Here is a 21,553-nt window from a genome sequence, read left to right on the forward strand (position 1 = left end):
AAGAAAAGCTATGCTAGAGCTTTCATAAAGAGGATGTGGGTCAGAAGGAAGAGAGTAAAAATGAAACCACCTTCATAGGCTAAAGCAAGATATAAACTAAAATCTGGCATTTGTGAAAAAGCAGCCTCTTCAAACCTGAACATCCTAACCTAGGAGCCTGGATACAGTGGAAGCCCTCTAACTGCAATTCTAACATGCTCAATTTTAAAAATGCTGAAATTCCAACTGGGTGTAGGATGGCCAAAAAAGAAATGAAACCCTACAACAGTATAGCAGCAAAATAAATAAAGGGGGAATTTATAGGACTAGGAGTGCTAAACACCCCTTAATTTTTTTTTTTGGGGGGGGGCGCACAGGTGAGGGAGGCCCCAGCACTTTCCACACTATAGTTTAAAGCTTGGGCTTCCTCACTAGAGATTATCTATTGGGCTGGAAAGCCACTGGAAGCACTCCTACAAAAGGATCAAAACAGTGCTATCATCTCTAATAGTGACAAATAGATTGCATCTGATAAGTCAATGGAAAAGTGTTTTTTGTTTGAAAATAAAAATTGTCTACTAGTTACAAATTCCTTTGTTTCCCAATTCCTGTGATTGCTATCACCAATATACACTTTATTGGGAGGAAAATAAGAGCATAGTATATAAAGGATGGTAGAAACTATAGAGTTTCAGATTGGTGTACTAACATGCACCTTCTAGAATCAGGTTAAGGCCTTCCATACTACCACAGATTTCCCTTACATGAACCATAACAGGGGTGCTCAAACTAGTCCTCGGGGTCCCCCCAGCTAGTCAGGTTTTCAGGATGTTGCTAACACATGCATGAAGTTGATTTGCATGCACTACCACCTAATATGCAAATATTTCTCAAAACATTAATTAGGAAGACATCAAAAAATGAACTAGGGGTGCCCACAGATTGGTTTGGGCACCCCTGAACCTTACTATTGACTACAACTTCTTACCTACAGGGTTCTCCACAGTACATACACAGACTGCAATTAGGCTGCTGTATTTTGCACTATTTCATTACAGGGACAAAGGCACATATTCAATCCATGTTGAAATCATATTAGTAGCTTCCAGTACCTAACCAGACCTCAAGATTCCATGCTTTGTTTTATACAGAACCTACTCTCTCCCCCAATGCATGTTATATATCTTTAATCAGCCATCACAGCCTATACCATCATCCCAACACCATTTTCTTGTAGGTTAAGAATGAAAAAAGGAAAAAAAAAAAAAAATGAGTCTTTATGCAGGCTCTTGCCATTAGAATGCCTTAGCACTATCAATTAAGATATATAAAAAGATTCCCATCCATCTGGAAAAAGTGGAAAGCCTGGCTTAAAAACCGCTTTTACTGAGTTTAACTCTTAATGGTTTGATATTTGTTAGCTATATTTGTTTCTCATGTAAGCCATCTTGCAGCATAGTTTAGGAGAGGCAGTTAATACGTTTGAAAAGAAAGTATATTCAATTCACTGCCTAAAACAAGCTCTTTGTTTTTGCTTAACATCAAATATAAAATAAATTCTAAACAATGGGTGGCTGGCAGCTCAGATTGTATTCCTAATTAATATAGGTAACCAGGGGATTAACGATACTGGCTAATCCCCACCAGGATACAAAGGCATTTGGACCTCAAGTATAGCAGGATGTTTAAACCTCCTATGAAAAATGTTGGCAGATTTTAAGCCGCCACATCAGCACTGATAAAATGGAAAGGGGGCTGAACAGCATAGAGTTTAAATTTAGAAGATACCTTCTGTCATTTGCATTAACCCGCAAATGTTTGCGATATGCATCTTATCCACAATTGATCTTTCAATCACAAAAGGTACAATTACAGGTAAACAAAACAAGTTTTTCTGATCAAAATGCATATGTTGAAATAAAAGAGGGTGTGTGTGTGTTAAAGTCAAAGTAAAAAAAGGCTCCTGGGAGGTTAACATTGAACAAGTAATCTATATTAATTCATTTAATTGAAATATTTTACTTCTAAAGTTCAAAAAAATTCACTAAAAATAGTAAAACAAAAAAGGTGACCAACACATTTATACATACAGAGCAGGTGTTCCAAAGTACATCAAATTCATATCGAATTTTTCAAAACACTGAATGCAATTTCACATTTTTCTTTTCATTAAATTAGGGGTTTAATATGACTGGATGAAACCTGTGCTTCAGTTGTAGCAGAACAGGGAAAATGGACTTGTCAAAAGCATTAGGGGAACTTATGTTTTCTGACACAAGGATCAGGGAATCTAAGGTAGGAGTACTTCAAAAGTAACACTGTCACTGAACATTTGTAAATGGTAAGGGTAGTGCTGCTTTCATATTCAGTATAGGATATAATCCAGTTTGCTTTAAACTAGATTTAGCTAAACATAAGAAAAATTGGAAGTTTTTATTTGTAAAATTGAACTAAGCTTTTCTGCTAGTTTCTCTGTAAGATTGAGCAGGTTTCTAAGGAACTTTGGTTTTCATATCAAACATTGGTATACTTCCTTTGATTGATTATTATAGCCTAGTTCATATAGCAGCTTCAGAGATGGGCTCGTTAACAACCAGACTTCAGTTTCTTGGCATAATTACTATAAGTTACAGACTTTGGGCCTCTGGCACTAGAACAATAAATGGTGAAAAACAAATTTTTTTGAGAAGTGTATAAAAGATTTGTGTGTCCATCAGGTTATATTACAGTACTACCGCAATACAGTTCTCATCAAGCTAATTCTAAAGCAGGACTGGCAGGAACTCCTAACATGGAATTCTTGGATAAGGCAGCGGCTATAATCCACTTGAAAAATCAGGACTGCATCTTTAGAACAAAGTCTTCAGCCACCGTTCTCAGTTTTACTGAAATTTTAAAAGCTTTTTCCAGTTTTATTCTGAGGGAGCTTAGTTAAGATTCTTGTAGTATAGCAAAGGTGGTGGTGAAACCCTTTTACCTCCCTATATGAAAACCTATTTCAGAAACAGCAGTGCAGTTTTCAATAAAATTGAAGTTACTGTTAAAAAAAATATTTAAAAAGAATACACAGTGTAATTTTTAATAGGGTTTTAAAGTGTTAGTTGGGATCAGACCATTTTCAAGAGCAATATCTTCGGCTCCGCCAAAAAAAACCTTTACACGTTCTAAATACAGTGAGGCCAGGACTACCCTGATATACCTCTGAAGATGATCTATCAAGGAGATAACTAAGGAGATTAAGTCAGTGGCAAAGAACTTCCTGAATGCCACACCAGTGCACTTGGGATTTGGACCTTGCTGGAACCACATGGCAAAAGAAGAGAAGATGTAAAAGGGTACCTGCAGGAGCTGCTGCTTGAGTTTTTGAATCTCTGATAGGCTGAGTTCACTGAATAGGTCTGAGGCCAGACTTGGCCCAGGCCGGCAAGCATTGCTGTTGCGTGGTGTGGACATTCGTATCTCGCCATTCAGTTTGCCATAACCACTATCAAACTCCTCATTCAGCTCATCTAGATTGACCTGTAGGTTGCCCAAAGAGTCATAAGTGCTAAGAAAGCCCGACAGCTCTCGGCGCAGCTCGTTCTTCTGCTCCCGCTCACTCTTCAGTGTCTCCAGGGCCTCTTCTAACTGTCGCTCCAAGATCTCTTTCAAGCAGCTTATTTCTGTCAGCTGCCCATTAAGGATCTCAATTTCTTCCTCTTTCCTTTTAAGTTCATGCTTCAAGCCTTCAAATTCCACCTAAAACAGATTAACAAGCCAATTTGATTTTATGTATTTGCTCTTCTAAAGAACAAATGAATGAGAGCACATCAAGAGAATAGGTGACTAGCAAAAAAGAAAGAAAAACAGAACCTTTTACTAAATCAGATACATAATGGGAGACAAGCCTTAATCAGGCCTAAAATCATTCAATAGCTAGTGTAAATCAAGCCTGAATTTTTAGTCCAGTTTTCAGTGAAAAAAGGTTCATATGACTAAAGCCACAACTAGAACCGATGTACAGTATCTGTAGATCAGAGTAAACAGGTATGGCACAAAGCTTTCCCAACCACAACAGTATTGTAGTTGTGTGTATATATGATGAAATATTGCAATCAGGCCAGAATAATATCCCAAGAGCAATGCAAGAACTGGTCTCCATAGCTCTGCAAACTATGTGCAGGCTGGACAGCAAGGCAAAGCCAGATTCTTTTAAGTGATTGAGGTTGGTCTTGAAAGGAAAAAAAAAAAAATTGTACACCCTCATCTTGTCCAAAATGACAAGGAAGAATGAGTAACATGTGGAATCAAAGATGAATCCAAGTAGTTTTCTCTGTGACCTAAGGAAAGTGGGGGCATATTCAGAAGATGGGTGAACATCTGGAGCAGGAATCAAATATTGCTCAAATCACTATCCCCCCCTATTGAGCTCAAAAGAACAGTGATGTGGTTCAGTCTGGCCAAATGATCCTGGCAATTGTATAAGTTGTTATACTTATCAGTTCCTTGGATTCTAGATCTAGGTGGAATTGCCTAATATACACTAAGTGTATTTTATAAAAGAAAATTGGTTCTTACCTGCTAATTTTCATTCCTGTAATACCACAGATCAGTCCAGACAAGTGGTTTTATTCATCCCTACCAGCAGATTGCGGCAGAGTGCAAAACTTTGGGTACTGCTTCTTATCCGAGTGTGCCACCTGCAATCCCTCAGTATTGACCTGTACCCAAACCAAGATAAATAAAAAACAGGGTGAACTAATTCTCTGGGATGGATACCCCTAAACCGGATAGCTGCCAACCAAGTAAATATCACCTCCAGAAAATTTGTTTTTTATGGTTGCAAAGTTAACAATCTTAACTTTTTTTTTTGTATAATCTATTCGTAAGAGTACAAATGAGCTCACAGGCCCAGCAGCAGAACAAGCAGTGTTTTGGCAAAGAAACCAAGGGTGGGCTTCTGGACTGATCTGTGGTATCACAGGAACAAAAATTAGCAGGTAAGAACCAAATTTTCCTTTCCTGAACATACTCCGATCAGTCCAGACAAGTGAGATGTACCAAAGCCCCCTTTACACCGGGGGGGAACCCGGAAGACCCACTCTCAGTGGACGTTGCCTCCAGCGTGCACATCCAAACTGTAATGCCTACTGAAAGTGTGAAGTGAGGACCAAACAGCGGCCCTACATATCTCCTGAGAAGACACCAGCTGACACTCCGCCCACGACGCCTGAGCGCGGGTAGAATGAGCTTTAAGACCCACCGGCACCAAGCGGCCCTTAGAAACATAGGTTGAGGAAATAGTTTCTTTCAACCAGCGAGCCAAATAAGCCTTCTCTCCTCTCTTAGATCTACCGAGTAACACAAACAAATGATCCGATTATCTGAAAGAATTGTGACCTTCGCATAGCAGAATAGGGCGTGCCACACATCCAAAAGATGGAAATCTCTACCCAAGGAGGGATCACGAGACCATTCTGGAAACCCCAGCAGCTCCACAGTCTGATTCACATGAAGAGAGAAGAAACTACCTTAGGAAGGAATGAAGGAACCATCCTTAAAAAACCCTATCTGAGAAGAAACACAGGAAAGGGGGCTTATAATTCTGAGATAAGTCTAGCCGAGCAAATGGCCACCATGGAGACAGTCTTCAAGGTAAGCACCTTTAGAGAAGCTTGACCCAATGGCTCAAAGGGATCCTCACAGAGAACCCGCAATACCAAATTGAGACTCCACTCCGGAAACGCGTTCCACAGAGAAGGACGCAAATGTTTAACACCCTTCAGAAAATACATCTCATCCGGATGGGATGCTAAAGACCTTCCCTCTGAGACAGCCCAGAACTGAAACCTGGACTCTAAGAGAGCTATACGTCAACCCCTTGGACAAGACCTGCTGCAAAAAAGAACAAAATGCATGGGATGGAGACCAGCAGTGGATCAAGACTCGGCTGCTCACACCAGGAATCAAATGTTTTCCACACTCTGGAATAGGCAAGGGAAGTAGCCGGCCGTCTATCCTGAAGAAGGGTAGCAATAACTGGTTCTGAATAGCCCTGCAATCGCAACTTCCACCTCTCAAAAGGCGGGCCGCAAGACAGAAGTGATCCGCCCGACCCGAAAATATGGGACCTTGGCGCAGAAATCCCTGTAAGTGAGCCAGCCACAGAGGCCCATCCACTGCTAGATGTACCAGATCGGCAAACCACAGGCGTCTTGGCCATTCCGGCGCTACAAAACCACTGAACCTGGATACGCCCCTATCCGTCTGAGTACTCACGCTATGAGAGACCATGGGGGAAAAATGTATAGAAGGATCCCTGATGGCCACACAGGCACACTAGAGCCCTCCAGCCTCCTGTCGGCAACGGAAGAATCTCTCCATCTTGGCATTGGCTCTTGTTGCCATGAGATCTATTTGAGGGGGGGGGGGGGTCCCTCAATGGGCACAAGGGTGATTCCAGGCTTCTGGGGACAGTTCCCACGCCCCCAGATCCAACTGCTGTTGGCTGAGAAAGTCTGCTTGCACGTTGTCCACTCTGGCGACGTGAGAGGCCACAATGCCCTCAAGATAGAGCCCTGGCCACATGAATAAGAGCTGAGCCTCGTGCGCCACCGCCACCCTGGTGGTTGATGTATGCCACTGTCATCGCATTGTCTGACAACACACACACCATTCGACCGTGAACCAAGGGAAGAAACTCCTGAAGGGCTCTACACACTGCTCACGTCTCCAGCCGATTGATGGACTAAGACTGTTCCAACACTGGCCAGAGACCTTGGGCTGACCTGCCCAGGCACACTGCACTCCAGCCCCAGAGAGACTGGCATCCATGGTGACAACCACCCATTCTGGGAATTCGAGGGGCATTCCCTTCTTCAAGTTGCCCCTGGACATCCACCATGCTAAGCTGGACCTGGCTTCCTTTAAGAGAGGCAGCGGAAGAAAATACTTTGATATGGGGTTCCAGCGGAACATGCTGCCTTCTGGAGTGGGTGCATATGAGCAGACGTGCAAGGCACCAGTTCCAACGTCTAAGCCATGGAGCCTAGGACCTATAAATAGTCCCAGACCTTCGGAACAGGAAGGCAGAGCAATTGAGATATCAGGCTCTGAAGTTTGACCATCCTAATGGCAGCGAGGAACGCTCAACCCAGCTGAGTGTCGAACCGGGGCCCCAAGTATTCCAGGAACTGAGAAGGCACTAGGTGATTCTTTGACAGATTGACAATCCAACCTAGCGACTCCAGGAGATATCTCACTTGGAGTACCAAACGCAAGCACTCCTCCTGCGACTTTGCCCGGTTGAGCCAATTGTCCAGATAAGACTGAATGTTAGTACACCCCTTTCTCAGGGCTGCCACAACTACCATCACCTTTGTGAAGATGCAAGGGGCTGTGGCAAGGCCGAAGGGAAGGGTCTGGAACTGAAAATGCTGACCCAGCACCTTGAACTGGAGGAACTTCTGATGATCCTGGTGAATGGGGATGTGCAGGTAAGCCTTGGTGTGATCCAAGGATGCCAAAAACTCTCCTTTGTGGACCGCTGCAATCACGGTATGAAAAGTCTCCATTTCGAATCGTGGTACTCTCAAATTCCGGTTTACCTGCTTCAGGTCTAAGATGGGATGGAAAGTGCCCTCCTTTGGGACCACAAAATAAATGGAGTACCTGTCTTGTCTGTGTTCTGAAATTGGAACTGGGACCATAGCCTCTAAACTCAACAACCTCTGAAGCGTTTCCTCTATCACCTGAGAGAGTGAGAAAACTAAGGCGTAACCGTCCCTGACAACCTCCAGCACCCACTGGTCGGAGGTGATCTTGGTCCACTCCTCGTAAGAGAGACAGCCTGCCTCCGATTGCTAACTGTGAGGAGTGGACCAGCCTGACCTCATTGGGCAGACTTTAGTCTGCCCGCTCCCTGAGCGGACCCGCCTCGAGAAGACTTTCCCGAGCTTCAAAAGGACTGCTGTCTGCTCAAGGATTGTCGTGGCACTGAGGTACCTGAACCTCTGCCAGAGCAAGTGTGCCTCAGTTCCCGAAACCAGGGACGAGAAGGAAACTGCTTCCGTGCAGTCTTATCCTCTGGCAGTCTGTTGCCCTTGGTCTCCTCCAAGGATTTCATAAGCTGATCGAGGTCCTCCCTGAACAAGACCTTGCCTTTGAAAGGAAGGTTACACAACTGCGATTTGGACGACAGATCCTACCACCAATTGCACATCCACAATAGTAGTCTTGCTGCTACCAACGAAACCGTGTGCCGTGCTGTGGTACACACCAGATCAATCAAGACATTGGCCACATAAGCAACACCAACCTCTAAACTGGGCTGCCTGGACCAGGCTTAATATCGTGAGGTAGATTGCTCCTGTGGCTTCTGAATCCAACAAACTGGCTCGCTGCATCAGACTGCCATAAACTGCAGCTCGGAGCCCCAAAGCAGACACCTCAAAACCCGCTTGAGTCGCACTTCCAGCTTATGATCCTGAACATCCTTCAGAGCAGTGACCCCTGCCACCGGGATCGTGGTCTTCTTGGTGATGGCCGAGAAGGCAGCATTCACCTTCAGGGTTTTGAGAGCATCTAAATGGTCCTGTAGCAAAGGGTAAAACTTTGCCACTCTTCCCACCTTCAAGCCAGAGTCCGGTGGAATCCCACTCCTGGCTGATCAGCTTCTGGATTCTCTTAAGAATGGGAAAAGCACTGGGAGGTCTCCATAAGCTGTCCAACACCAGATTAACCTCCCTCATTATTAGACTCCTCCAGAATAAGCTTCACCCCCAATTCCTCAAGCACTTGGGGAATAAGGGGCTGCAATTCCTCCCTCTTAAAAAGGGCAGACCACTCGCGGGTCGTCATCCTCAGCCTCCAGACTGCCAGTGGTCCCTGGATCCTCCTGACGACCATCCAGGGTCAGGGGCTGCATCCAGATCTGCCGCCAGAGAAGGGCCACCCTTACTCTGAGTGTCAGACTTGTCCAATTCCCCAGATTCTGCATCCAAAACACCCATCACAGAGGTCCCATGGCCGCAGGCTTCGAACTGGACCCACGCAGCTGCTTGGCAGAGTCCTTAAACCTGCACTTCCCTGCTTCCTGAGTGAAAAAAGCCCTGTGTAGCAGAAAGAAACTCAGGAGAGAACTCCCTCAGGCTGTGACCCAGTATTCCCCTCTTCCTGAGAAGTTGCAGGAGATGGGGGGGCAGCTCCCCAGAGCCCTGGGACAACTAAGCCCCCTCACCCTAGATCCCCTGTACCTGGATCCCACCCCCCCACCAGAGAGGAGCTGTGTGCCTGGGGGGGGGGGGGGGGCCCGGCCCCCCCCCCCCCCCCCGAGCCCATAAACCACGAAGCCCTCTGCAACTAGACTTGCTTTGCGGAGGCTCCCTCTCACCCCCCTGCACAACTGGTGCAGAGGGAGAGGGAATTCAAATAAGCTGACCAAATGCCGCAGGCACGGCAAGGTGCCACCAGCAGCCTATCAGTCATTGCAAAAACAGAATCAGCGAGCAGAGGCTGTGGGAGAGGAGCGCACCACACAGCTGCCACCTCTGCGAAACCACCACGGCCTGCTGTCGCAGGAAAACCGGATGCACGGGCCACAAGTAACAACGGGTGCTCCTGAGATAGAAACCTCCACCCAGGGGCTTAAATGAGAGTCAGAGGCTTCTTCCCACAGCCCCATATCACCAGACCTGCAGGTGAAGCCACTGGCCCTACCGAGCAAACTGCCTGTCAGCCCGCTGAGATCTATGAACCTGTGCTGTCGCCAAACTGGCTGACCTGCTTTTCTTTTTATATAAAGCTCCAGTACAGCAGAAATAAAAAAAGGAACCCCAACAGGGGATACTTCCCTGGAGGCAGCAAGCTGGAGGAGGGGACTTCGGAACCCACTGAGGGCACCAGTCCCCTGGCTGAAAGTGGTCCCAGGGGTTTCTGGCTACACCGCCAGGGGTATCCAACCCACCCATTCACCTGGTTCAACTAGAGGGATGGCCCTCAATAGGAACCTGGCACCTCGGGGAGCAAAAATCCCAACACCAGATCAGTCAGGACTGCAGGTTTACACCTTTACCATCTGCTGGAGGCAGAGAAATACTGAGGGACTGCAGGTGGCATTCTCTGATAAGTAGCAGAGCCCAAAGTTTTGTCCTCTGCCTCCATCTGCTGGTAGGGATGAATAAAACCACTTGTCTGGACTGATCTGGGTATGTTCAGGAATAAAGTTACTGGAATAACTGTTCTGCTTTTGTGGTTTTATGTAGTTAAATAAGTGTTGTGGTTATATTTAGTTACACAGTAATTGAACACACTACCTGCTTTCTGTGCTCCAGTCTTATGGCCAAACAGGACTAATTTCTAGTGTTGTCATGTCACCTTTCACAATTAAATACATCAAGAATCAGGTGTTGGCAATCAGAACAGAATTTCCTCAGATAGATAATCTCATAACAGAAGGAATCTGGTACTATACCTGGTTTTGCTTCAAGACAGAAACTTGTTTGATTAAAGAGATATTCTCTTCCTCTATTTCAGTGAAATCCTGGAACTGCCTCATTTCCCTGACCTTGCACTGCTTGATTTCATCTCTGAGTTGAGATTTTTCTGTCTCCAGTCCTTTGCATTCCTAGAGGGGGTGGGGGAGAAAAGGAAAATTAGTTCTTACCTGATAATTTTCATTCCTGTAGTATAACGGATCAGTCCAGACCATGGGTTAAGCCCCCGTTCCAGCAGTTGGAGACAGAACAGAGTTCTGAGGCAGCCCATATAAGGACAGAACCCACCCAGGAACCCTCAGTATAACTATTGTCAAAGCAGAAAAGGTATAAGATCAAGCAAGTACCAGGATAAATAGTAAATTTAATTTAAAACAACAAAATAACATAATTGAATGAACTGTGTGACTAAACGCAAAGATGCTTCCGGTGCCCAACAGTAATTCCCAGAAAAATGATGCAGGAGACAAAAATAGAGAAAAACCTGTAAGAAGGAAAAAAACAAAAAACAAGAACAGGAGGAATGAATTCGAGCGGACAGAATAAGAACAGGCGGGTGTCTGGACTGATCCGTGGTACTGCAGGAACGAAAATTATCAGGTAAGAACTAATTTTCCTTTTCCTGTACGTACCCGGATCAGTCCAGACCATGGGATGTCCCAAAGCTTCCCTAAATAGGGTGGGACCCAGACAGTCCCGCTCAAAGCCCCTGCCAACCAAAGGAACCAAAGGCTGGAGCCTGAACATCGAGTCGGTAGCGACAACCAAAAGTATGAAGAGATTTTCATGTAGCCACCCTACATATTTCTTGCGGCAACACCGATTGAGACTCTGCCCAAGAAGTCACCAGAGAACTTAAAAAATGAGCTTTTAGGCCTTCAGGAACTGGTCGGCCCTTGCAAATGTAGGCTGAAGAAATCGCCTCCTTCAACCAGCGAGCGATCGTAGCCTTAGAAGCTTGCTTCCCCGTTGGGTCCACTCCATAGGACAAAAATATGATCGGAAATCCAAAAATCATTAGTGACCTAAAGATAATGCAATAAGACTCATTTGATGTCGAGACGACGAAGATCACTATTACCAGACGCCGCGATATCCTCTGGTGACAAAGCGGGGAGTTCAACGGACTGGTTAACATGAAAAGACGAAACAACCTTAGGTAAGAAAGAAGGTACGGTCTTTAGGGAAACGCTAGAGTCCGAAAAATGCAAGAAAGGGTCTCTACAAGACAGAGTTTGAAGCTCAGACACTCTCGTGGCTGAACAGATAGCAACCAGGAAACAGTCTTAAGAGTCAAGTCCTTGAGAGTGGCACGACGAAGAGGCTCAAACCGAGCTGTACAAAGAGCTCGAAGCACCAAATTCAAATTCCACGAAGGACAAATAGACCGGACAGGCGGTTTTAAATGCTTAGCACCTCTGAGAAAACGAACGACATCCAGATGAGAGGCGACCGGCCGACCTTCAACGGTGCGGTGCGCAGGAGAGAACCAAGAGCTGAGACCTGAACACGCAGAGAGCTAACCGAAAGACCCTTGGAGAGACCACGCTGAAGAAAGGAAAGTAAAACCGCAACAGAAGGCTAGTGAGCTAAAACACCCAACTCTTCACAGACCCTAACACAAGTAAGGGAAGTAGATTGTTTGCGAGCCCTGAGAAGGGTGGCAATAACTTCATCTTTATATCCTCTGCGTCCAAACGTCTCCGTTCAAAAGCCATGCCGCTAGACAGAAGCGATCCGCCTGGTCGGAAAATACGGGACAGATGACCGAGACGAAGAGGTCCGCAAACCACGGCCATCGGGAGCCGCGAGAATGACCGGACCGCGATGGAGTTCTATTCTCCGAAGAACCTTCCCCACTAACGGCCATGGTGGGAACACGTAGAGAAGAACGTCGGAGGGCCAGGGAAGAACCAACGCGTCCACCCCTTCTGAACAATGCTCCCTCCACCGGCTGAAGAACCGGGGAGATTTGGCGTTGGCTAGCGTCGCCATGAGGTCTAGGTGGGGAGGACCCCACCTGCGCACGATTAGATCCATCGCTATTGTCTGATAACTCCCACTCGCCGGGATCGAGATGTTGACGACTTGAGGAAGTCAGCTTGAACATTCTCCTTTCCCCGCTATGTGGGAAGCTGCCAGGCGATCCAAGTGCCTTTCTGCCCAGAGAAAAAGTTTGCTGGCTTCTAACGCCATTAGACGACTTAGAGTTCCCCCTGTCGATTTATGTAAGCTACCGTGGTGTAATTGTCTGATAGCACCCGGACAGCTCTGTGACAAATCAGAGGAAGAATAAACTTGAAGGCCAGGTGAACCGCTCGGGCTTCTAGGCGACTGATGTGCCACCAAGACTGGGACAGGGACCAGAACCCTTGAGTCATTTGAGATTGGCAGACAGCTCCCCATCCGGAGACGCTGGCATCTGTCGTTACTATGACCCAAGAGGGAGTCAAAAGAGGCATTCCCCTGAGAAGGTGAGCCGGGGAAAACCACCATTGTAAGCTGGCGATGGTAGAGTTGGAGAGAGGGAGAATCTCCAGATACTGCTCGGACATAGACTTCCAATGGGACAACAATGCTTTCTGTAAAGGACGCATATGAGCAAATGCCCAGGGGACGAGATCGATCGTGGAAGCCATGGTCCCTAGAATCTGGAGGTAATCCCATGCCGTGGGAAGAGGGAGAGAGACAAAAATGTTCAACTGATCTATCAGATTGATTGTCCGAGAGTCTGAAAGAAAAACGTTCCCGATCAGAGTGTTGAAAAATGCGCCCAAAAATTCCAGCTCTTGCAAGGGCTGAAGAGTGCTTTTGGAGTAGTTGATTATCCAACAGAGAGATGTGAGAAGGGCTAAAACTCTGTCTACAGTGAGCGCGCAGAGAGAGACGGACTTGGCCCTTATCAACCAATCGTCCAGGTAAGGATGGACTAAAATCCCTTCTAGATGAAGAGCTGCAACAACTACCATGATCTTGGTAAAAGTGCGGGGAGCAGTGGCGAGACCGAACGGGAGAGCCCGAAACTGGAAGTGCTGACCTAGGATCTGAAATGAAGGAACTTCTGATGTTCCTGACGAATGGGGATGTGAAAATAAGCCTCCTTCAGATCTAGGGAAGCGAGAAATTCCCCAGGAAGAACCGCTGCAATTACCACTCGCAGGGTTTCCATTTTGAAACGAGGAACCTTGGGGGCCTGATTGACCCTTTTGAGATCCAGAATGGGACGGAAGGAATCGTCCTTTTTGGGAACAACGAAGTAAATTTAATATTGGCCGGCGCCCCTTTCGTGTACCGGAACCGGAAGGATCGCCCCCAATTCCTGAAGTTTCAACAGGGTGTTGAGTAACTGCTGCATCCAACTAAGGCTTGCCCGCTGCATGAGACTGCTGCAAATTGTCGCCCGGACACAAAGAGCTAAGACTTCAAAAATGCGTTTCAAATAAAATTCAAGCTTATGGTCCTGTACATCCCGTAATGCTGTAGCGCCCACTACCGGAATGGTAGTGTGCTTTGTCATAGCGGTGACAGAAGAATCCACCTTAGGAATTTTTAACATGTCCAGGCAGTCCTCAGGAAGCGGGTATAATTTATCCATAGCTCTTCCAATGTGAAGACCCGTCTCTGGGGACTCCCATTTCCTGAGGAGGAGCAAGCAATGCATAGGATGAAAAGGGAAAGTGCGCAGTAAGATCCTAAGTCCCGCCAGGACCGGGTCCGCGTTTGGCGTCGTTGCCGCTGCCACAGAATCATCTGGGGGGGCATCAATTCCCAATTCCTGAAGAACGAAGGGAATAAGAGGCTCCAGCTCCTCCTGCCGAAATAAGCGCAGGACATGGGGATCATTGCCCTCTAAGGTGGGGGCAGTGGAATCATCATCCCCTACATCAAAAGGGTCCAAAGGAGGCTGGGGAGGGGGGTCTACCAGGGGAGGGGGAGCTCCCAGGACTACGCAAACCCTAATAGGGCCCTGAGGGTCCAGAACAACGTCAGGAGAAGGCACCGGAAAATTAGGAGGGTTTGGAAGGGGGGAAACAATAGGAGGGGGGCGGGGTCCACCTCCCTCCGTAAACTGGCCAGGTAAGAATCATGCGTTAACAGAACAAATTCTGAGGAAAAACGGGCCCGGACCGAATTGCTTACGGAGGGGGGCGGGCAGCAGAGCCGGCACCCCGAGTGCGAACCGGGCTCTAATCGGGTGGAAAAAGTTGAGAAATAGAGTCCCCTGCTCCCGGAGAAGCAGGAAGAGAATGCTCAGAAAAGCCTAAAATGGCCACCGCTCCCACGCGATCCCGGGACGAAAACAGCCTGGCAGCACGTCGGGGAGTCCTTCCCTGCGGTTTAATTGCTGGCGATTCGAGAGAGGAGCCTTCACCCCCTGAAAGGCACCTAGAACAAACCCTCTCAAGAGAGAGTCGGGAGGCCGACTCTCCACAAGCAACACAGCAAAGTGGCCGCGGCATGAGGAGGGAGCCGCGAAACTGAGAATCAGCTGAGCTGGGAGCCCCAGAGGAGGTAGGCAGGAGATTGAACCCCGCTCTCTCCACACAAAAAAAAAAAGGCAGCAATTTTTATTTAACAAAAGAAAGAACTGTAAGAATAAATAAATCTAAGAACTATAAAGTAAAAAATTATTTTATTTTATTCACAGAGTCAGGGGAATGTAACTCTTCCCTGAAAGGCACAACCGAGGAATGGGCATCTCGGGGCACGGCCGCAGAGAAAGTGGGGAGAGGGACTGGCACCACCAGTATCACCCACACAGGTCACCGGGAAGGGAACCTAGGCTGATAAATATCAAGGGGCAAAGCCCCCCTAGGAACCCCAAGAGCGAGGGAGACAAAAGTGTCTACCCTAACACAAGCAGTCAAATAAATAAATAGAATTTCTTCTCTATTTTAAATATATAAGAAGCAAATTAAGAAGGTACTTGCGTGAGGTTGCCCCTAAGAAAGAAGAAAAACCCAGAGGGCAAGCTAACAGGGAACCAAAGGGTGAGCTGTTCCAACTGCTGGAGACAGATGAATACTGAGGGTTCCTGGGTGGGTTCCGTCCTTATATGGGCAGCCTCAGAACTCTGGTCTGTCTCCACCTGCTGGAACGGGGCTTAACCCATGGTCTGGACTGATCTGGGTACGTACAGGGAAATAGCATATCATGGTATCAGTACACATTTCCTGCAAAGAGACTATCCTGTAGAGTCAAAAATCCTTACGCCATAAAAAAATTAAACTTGTGTCAAATCTTCCCATCAGCAAAGATTCCTATCCTCTATGAACTTGAGAAAATCAAACATTTTCTACTAGTTAATACTATGTAGAAAGATCCAAAAACTAGAAAGATAAAATGATCATCAGCAACATAGCTAATTTACAAATGTGTCACAAAACAATTTGGTCTTAATTCTTATGTCAGAATCTAGATGATACAATAGAAAAAGACAAGGGCTTATGGGCAGCTGCCCTGCCTGTGAGGGTTGCTTGTTTTACATCAACTATAGTACTATCTTATTTGAAGAGGCCAGGTAGATGCCTTTTCTTCCTCATCATATGTCACAACATAGAAAACTCAAAGTGGTAGGAAGGGGCTAGTGGTCTTTAGCTGCTGTCTTATTCTGTGTTGACAAGATAGGTCCCAACTGTACCTTCTTCAGATCTTGGATCACATTATTCAGACGTTCATTTTCAGCTGCAGTATTGCTAACGAAGGACTTCAGCTGCTTCACATCATTCTGTAGCTCATCTATCCTCTCTGTAAGTATGGCCTCTTTGGAGGCAGACTCTTTGATCAAACATTCTTCACGGCTCTCCCCATCTGCAGCAACCTTTTTGTGATTAGTGTATGACTCAGACAGTGCCTAAAACATACAAAAATGCATTCAATTCCACACTGGTGAGCAGTCAACTCAGGAGCACCATTATTTATTGCACAATTCAAATGCAATTAAAAGTTGCATCTGCAGTAACTCTGAAGTTATTGATCACATAACTGTACTAGTCAACAGATGGCACTGTAACCTTAGGTGTTAGAACTATGACATGAGGAAACATGGTACTAAGCACACAGTTTCCCACCTCAATTATTGTTGTTCTGCGCTTATACAATTTTGTATATAACCTGTGTACATTTCAATTGTTCCTCGAACCCCTGTACATAGCTTCTCCTTATGTATCCATTTTCACCCTCCCCCCCGCCCCCCCCCCCCCCCCCCCTCTGTCTCGTCTACCCCTACCCCTCCCTCCCTTATTTATCTAGTTAATTGCCCTGTTACTGCGTTTATGTTACACACTGTTCCTTGTAAAGGCTTTGCCTATATATCCTTTGGTTGTAAGTTATCTGTAAACCGGCACGATGTGCAAACGGTTGTCGGTATATAAAACAAAATAAATAAATAAGCTAACTTCTGCTTCAGTCTGGTCAAGTCTCCTGCTTAACACTTACATAAATCATACAGTTGCATGGTCTATGTAGTACTGCATACAGATAATTCTACAAACCAGAGTATTGGGGTCTATGAGAATCAAGATGTGAAATGCATGGATGCTCCATAAACAGCATAGTAAATTACATCTTATTGAACAGGCTGAAACAAATTAGAACCACTCTGCATAAGATAACATTTTATCCCACAGGATGTCTTGAAGTACCTTGCAAAATATATTTCAGCAAAAGCTTCCTAGCAAGGTCTTGGAGTTTTATCTGAGCTTAATCATAACAAAATTACCAGTACCTGAAGACAGCATTCTGGACTATTAATGCTTAATAAAATGAAAGTTGTATAAATCATTAAGAAGAAATCCAGACACTGCTGTAAACTGGGGGAGAGCCAAGTTATGCAAACCTGCAACAACTGACAGTATAAAGAACCATATATGAACTTAAAAAAAAAAAAAAAAGAAGTACACTACTTGAACATCTGCCACTGTTAAAGAGCCTTGTTCTGTGGCTCTGCTGCAAAGTTGTTACAGGCTTTGAAGAATTAATAAAATACAAAATTTACAAGCATATTCTCATTCTGAAAGACAGAAGATAAAGATGGACTGTGCATCTCCAGACTTTTGCACCTGAGCTGCTGCTATAGAATAGGCAATACCAGGAATTAAAGGAATATGCAGCAGACTCAACCACCTACCCACTAACACTCGAGCAGCCTCACAGGGAACAAAAACCCAAGAATACAGAATACTTAGCATGACCCCAAGGGACATTCCTAAAAAGCAGAGGTATGCCAAATAAAAGGCATTTTAACTTCAAGATCAGGTGGGGAAAAGAAAGTTAAACTGTTTTAGATTAAAAACAAAACAAAACTAGCTAGATATCTTTAGCATAAGCTGCAGCCAAACTTTCAGGTCGATCCAGTAAGGGCAGGTAGGAAGAGCTGCGTTAGTGCCGGGCGCACCAGCGGTTGCCGCACGCACAGTCCGGCTCACCTACCGCTCGATCCTGTACTCTAATCTCATGCAAATGTAAGCAGCGTCCAAGAAGCGTTAGGCGAAGCGTTAGACCCGCGCAACCCATTTTACTGTATAGGCACTTAATACAGCGCCTATACAGTATCCTGGGTGCGCTGGTACCTGTCATTTCAAATGACATTTGAAATGACAGGCACCAGGAAGTGGATCCCAACTTTAACCCTAAACCCTAAAATCCTCTCCTCCCGAAGCGGCTCGACATGTTAACAACTTACTTTTTGTTGCTTTCAGCCCCTTCAACCTTCTCTGCCGTGCTCTCTGCCGTCCTCCGGAGGGGGGGCAGCCGGCGGAGAAAGCGGCTTGCAACGGTGTCCCCCCCGGTCTTGGTTCTCCTGGCTCTCGATGCCTGGCTGCCTCCAGCGCTCACATCACCAGCGGCCAAGAAATTAAAAGAAGAGCGTGGGTGCAGCCAAGGGGAAAAAAAAAAAAAAAAGACGTCATGCCCGCCCGTCCCTGTGCTTTCATTGGCATGAGTGCCCAAATTGACGGGCGCTCAAGCCAATGAAAGCACAGGGACGGGCAGGCATGACATTTTTTTTTTTCCCCTTGGCTGCACCCACGCTCTTCTTTTAATTTATTGGCCGCTGGTGACGTGAGCGCTGGAGGCAGCCAGGCATAGAGAACCAGGAGAACCGGGACCGGGGGGGGGGGGGGGGGGGGGGACACACACCGCTGCAAGCCGCTTTCGCCGCCGGCTGCCCCCCCTCCGGAGGACGGCAGAGAGCACGGCAGAGAAGGTTGAAGGGGCTGAAAGCAACAAAAAGTAAGTTGATAACATGTCGAGTTGCTTCGGGAGGAGGGGATTTTAGGTTTTTAGGTTTCTTTTTGGGGGAAGTTTGCTGTCTACCCTTACCCCTGCCTCTAACGCAGGGGTAAGGATAGGCGGTAAATGAGCAGGTTAAACGCGCGGCAAAACGGCAGGGTAAAAAAGCGATAGTCGGGGCACGCGTTACTGTATGGGAGGGGATAGCTAATTCGATGGTTTACATCTAATATACATGCCGCGTGTGGAAGGGGTTACCCGGTGATTTAAAGAGGCGGTGAGGATGGGTTAAAGGGGATAGTGTATTGCAGGAAGGGCTAACGCGGCCGTAAAGTGAGTAGAAAGCGGGTTAGGAGCGGGGTAACCGCAGCCCCACTTTACTGTATCGAGCCGTATGTGGGCTCTTTAAAAGAAAATTGGTTCTTACCTGCTAATTTTCGTTCCTGTAGTACCATGGATCAGTCCAGACTCCTGGGTTTTGCCTCCCCTCCAGCAGATGGAGACAAAGCTTTGACAGACTCTGCCCTATATCCTGAGGTGCCACCCACAGTCCATCAGTATTACTCAGTAACAAAGCAGCATGGTTCCAAACCAAACTAACCATATACACTAACATGTAACATGAACTGGATCACTATCCCCAAATTGGCACAGAATCCGTTGAATAAAATCAATCTGCAGACCAGGAATAAACCAATGCTGAATTGGCGGACTCTCCATTACCTCTGTGTGCCAAGCGGGCAGGGCTAACGACTGATCCGTGGTACTACAGGAATGAAAATTATCAGGTAAGAACCAATTTTCTTTTCCCCCGGATCAGTCCAGACTCCTGGGATGTACCAGAGCTTCCTTACCTGGGTTGGGACCCGGAGAGGCCCACTCAGCACCCCTTCTCCGAATCCTTCTGCATCCTGGCCCTGGACATTCAACCTATAATGCCTTGCAAAGGTATGCAAGGATTTCCACGTAGCCGCCCTGCAAATCTCCTGCGGCAAAATCTGTTGACATTCCGCCCAAGAAGCCACCTGAGATCGGGTAGAACGTGCTCGAAGTCCTACTGGTAAGGTCGTACCACACAACAAATAAGCAGTATTTATAGCTTCTTTCAGTCATTGGGCTATCGTGGTCTTAGATGCCATATTACACCTTTTTGAACCACTCCAAAGGACAAAGATAGTCTGACACGCGAAAATTGTTGATAACCTCCAAATAATGCAGCAGAGCTCTGCGAACATCCAATTTCCTCAAGTCCTTAGCAAGGGGATCAGACTGGTCCACTTCAGAAAAGGACGGGAGCTCCACGGACTGGTTCAAATGGAGAGGAAACCGCCTTCGGAAAAAAGGAAGGAACCGTTTGTAAGGATACTCCAGAATCTAAAATCCTTAAGAAGGGTTCCCTGCAGGATAATGCCTGAAATTAGATACCTGACGAGCCGAAGAAATTGCCACCAGAAACACCACCTTCAATGTGAGATCTTTTAACGTGACCTTTTTAAAGGCTCGAAGGGTGCCGCACAAAATGCCTTGAGGACCAAGTTTAAGCTCCAGGAAGGACAAGGATGTCTCTCCAGCAGATGTAAATGTTTCGCTCCCCAAAGAAAGCGAGAGACATCTGGATGCGCAGCCAACACTACTCCCAGTATGGTACCAAGTAAACAACCAAGAGCTGCCACCTGCACCCTCAAGAAATTACACGATAAGCCCTTAGCTAACCCAGCTTGAAGGAAACCCAAGATATCTGGTACGGACACCCGGGTAGGAACAACCTGTCGCTCTACGCACCAAGACTCGAAAACCTTCCAAAACTCTGACATAGGACAGGGAAGTGGAAGTTTTACGCAACCTAAGGAGCGTAGCCACTACAGCGTCTGAGTAGCCTTTGACCTTCAGCCTCTGCCTCTCAAAAGCCATGCCGCTAGAGAGAAGCAATCTGCCTGGTCGAAACAGATGGGCCCCTGGAGGAGGTCCAGAAGCTCCGGAAACACAGGACCTGCTACCGCTAGTGACCAGATTCACAAACCACGGACGACGTGGCCATTCTGGAGCCACCAGGATCACTTCTGCCGGGTGTAGTTCTATTCGCCTGAGCACTTTGCTGATTAGGGGCCAAGGCGGAAATACGTAGAGTAGTACGTTCAACGGCCAGGTAAGAACCATAGCATCTACTCCCTCTGCTCCCGTCTCTGCAGCAAGCATAGAAGCACGGTGCCTTGGCATTCTTGAACGTCGTCATCAGATCCATGCAAGGTGTGCCCCACGTGTCGCAAATGAGCTGAAATGCTTTGTCAGCTATCTCCCACTCTCCTGGATCGAGTCTATGCCGACTGAGGAAATCTGCGTGAACATTGTCGACCCCGGCAATGTGGGATGCCGCTATGCTGACCAGATTCTGCTCCACCCAACCAATCAGCCGACGAGCCTCCAACGCTACCTGCTGGCTTTTTGTTCCTCCTTTGCGACCGACGTAAGCCACCATGGTCGCATTGTCCAACAGCACTGACAGACTTCCCCTTTAGGATCGGAAAGAAAGCATGCAATGCCAGCCACACTTCCCTGGTCTCCAGACGATTGATGGACCACTGAGATTCCTCTTGGGACCATTAGCCCTGCACGTAAGTCCCCAGACAGACAAACTGCTCCCCAACCGGAAAGACTCGCATCCAAGGTGATCACTGTCCATTCTGGAACCACTAAAAGGAACACCCTGACTCAAGTTGTCTGAGAGTAGCCACCAATCCACACTGGACCGTACAGACTCCATGAGAGGCAGGGGTAGATGAAACTGGATTCCACCGGGAAAGCAACGCCGATTGTAAAGAACGCATGTGCACAAAGGCCCAGGGAACAAGTTCCAGTGTAGACGTCATTGA

General features: G+C 46.7%; 1 protein-coding gene across 1 annotated transcript in view; it reads right to left on the reverse strand.

Moving 5' to 3' along the window:
• LOC115095665 (protein bicaudal D homolog 2-like) overlaps nucleotides 1-21,553 on the reverse strand; it is an 86,954-nt gene that overhangs the window by 50,992 nt on the left and 14,409 nt on the right. The window contains exons 4-6 of the mRNA XM_029609686.1: nucleotides 16,093-16,305; nucleotides 10,430-10,582; nucleotides 3,319-3,717 (exon numbers count right to left, since the gene is read on the reverse strand). Of these exons, the coding sequence (XP_029465546.1) occupies nucleotides 3,319-3,717; nucleotides 10,430-10,582; nucleotides 16,093-16,305 (765 nt within the window). The remainder of the gene's footprint in view (nucleotides 1-3,318; nucleotides 3,718-10,429; nucleotides 10,583-16,092; nucleotides 16,306-21,553) is intronic.

Source organism: Rhinatrema bivittatum, chromosome 1, assembly GCF_901001135.1.
Source record: "Rhinatrema bivittatum chromosome 1, aRhiBiv1.1, whole genome shotgun sequence".
Lineage (NCBI taxonomy): Eukaryota > Metazoa > Chordata > Amphibia > Gymnophiona > Rhinatrematidae > Rhinatrema > Rhinatrema bivittatum.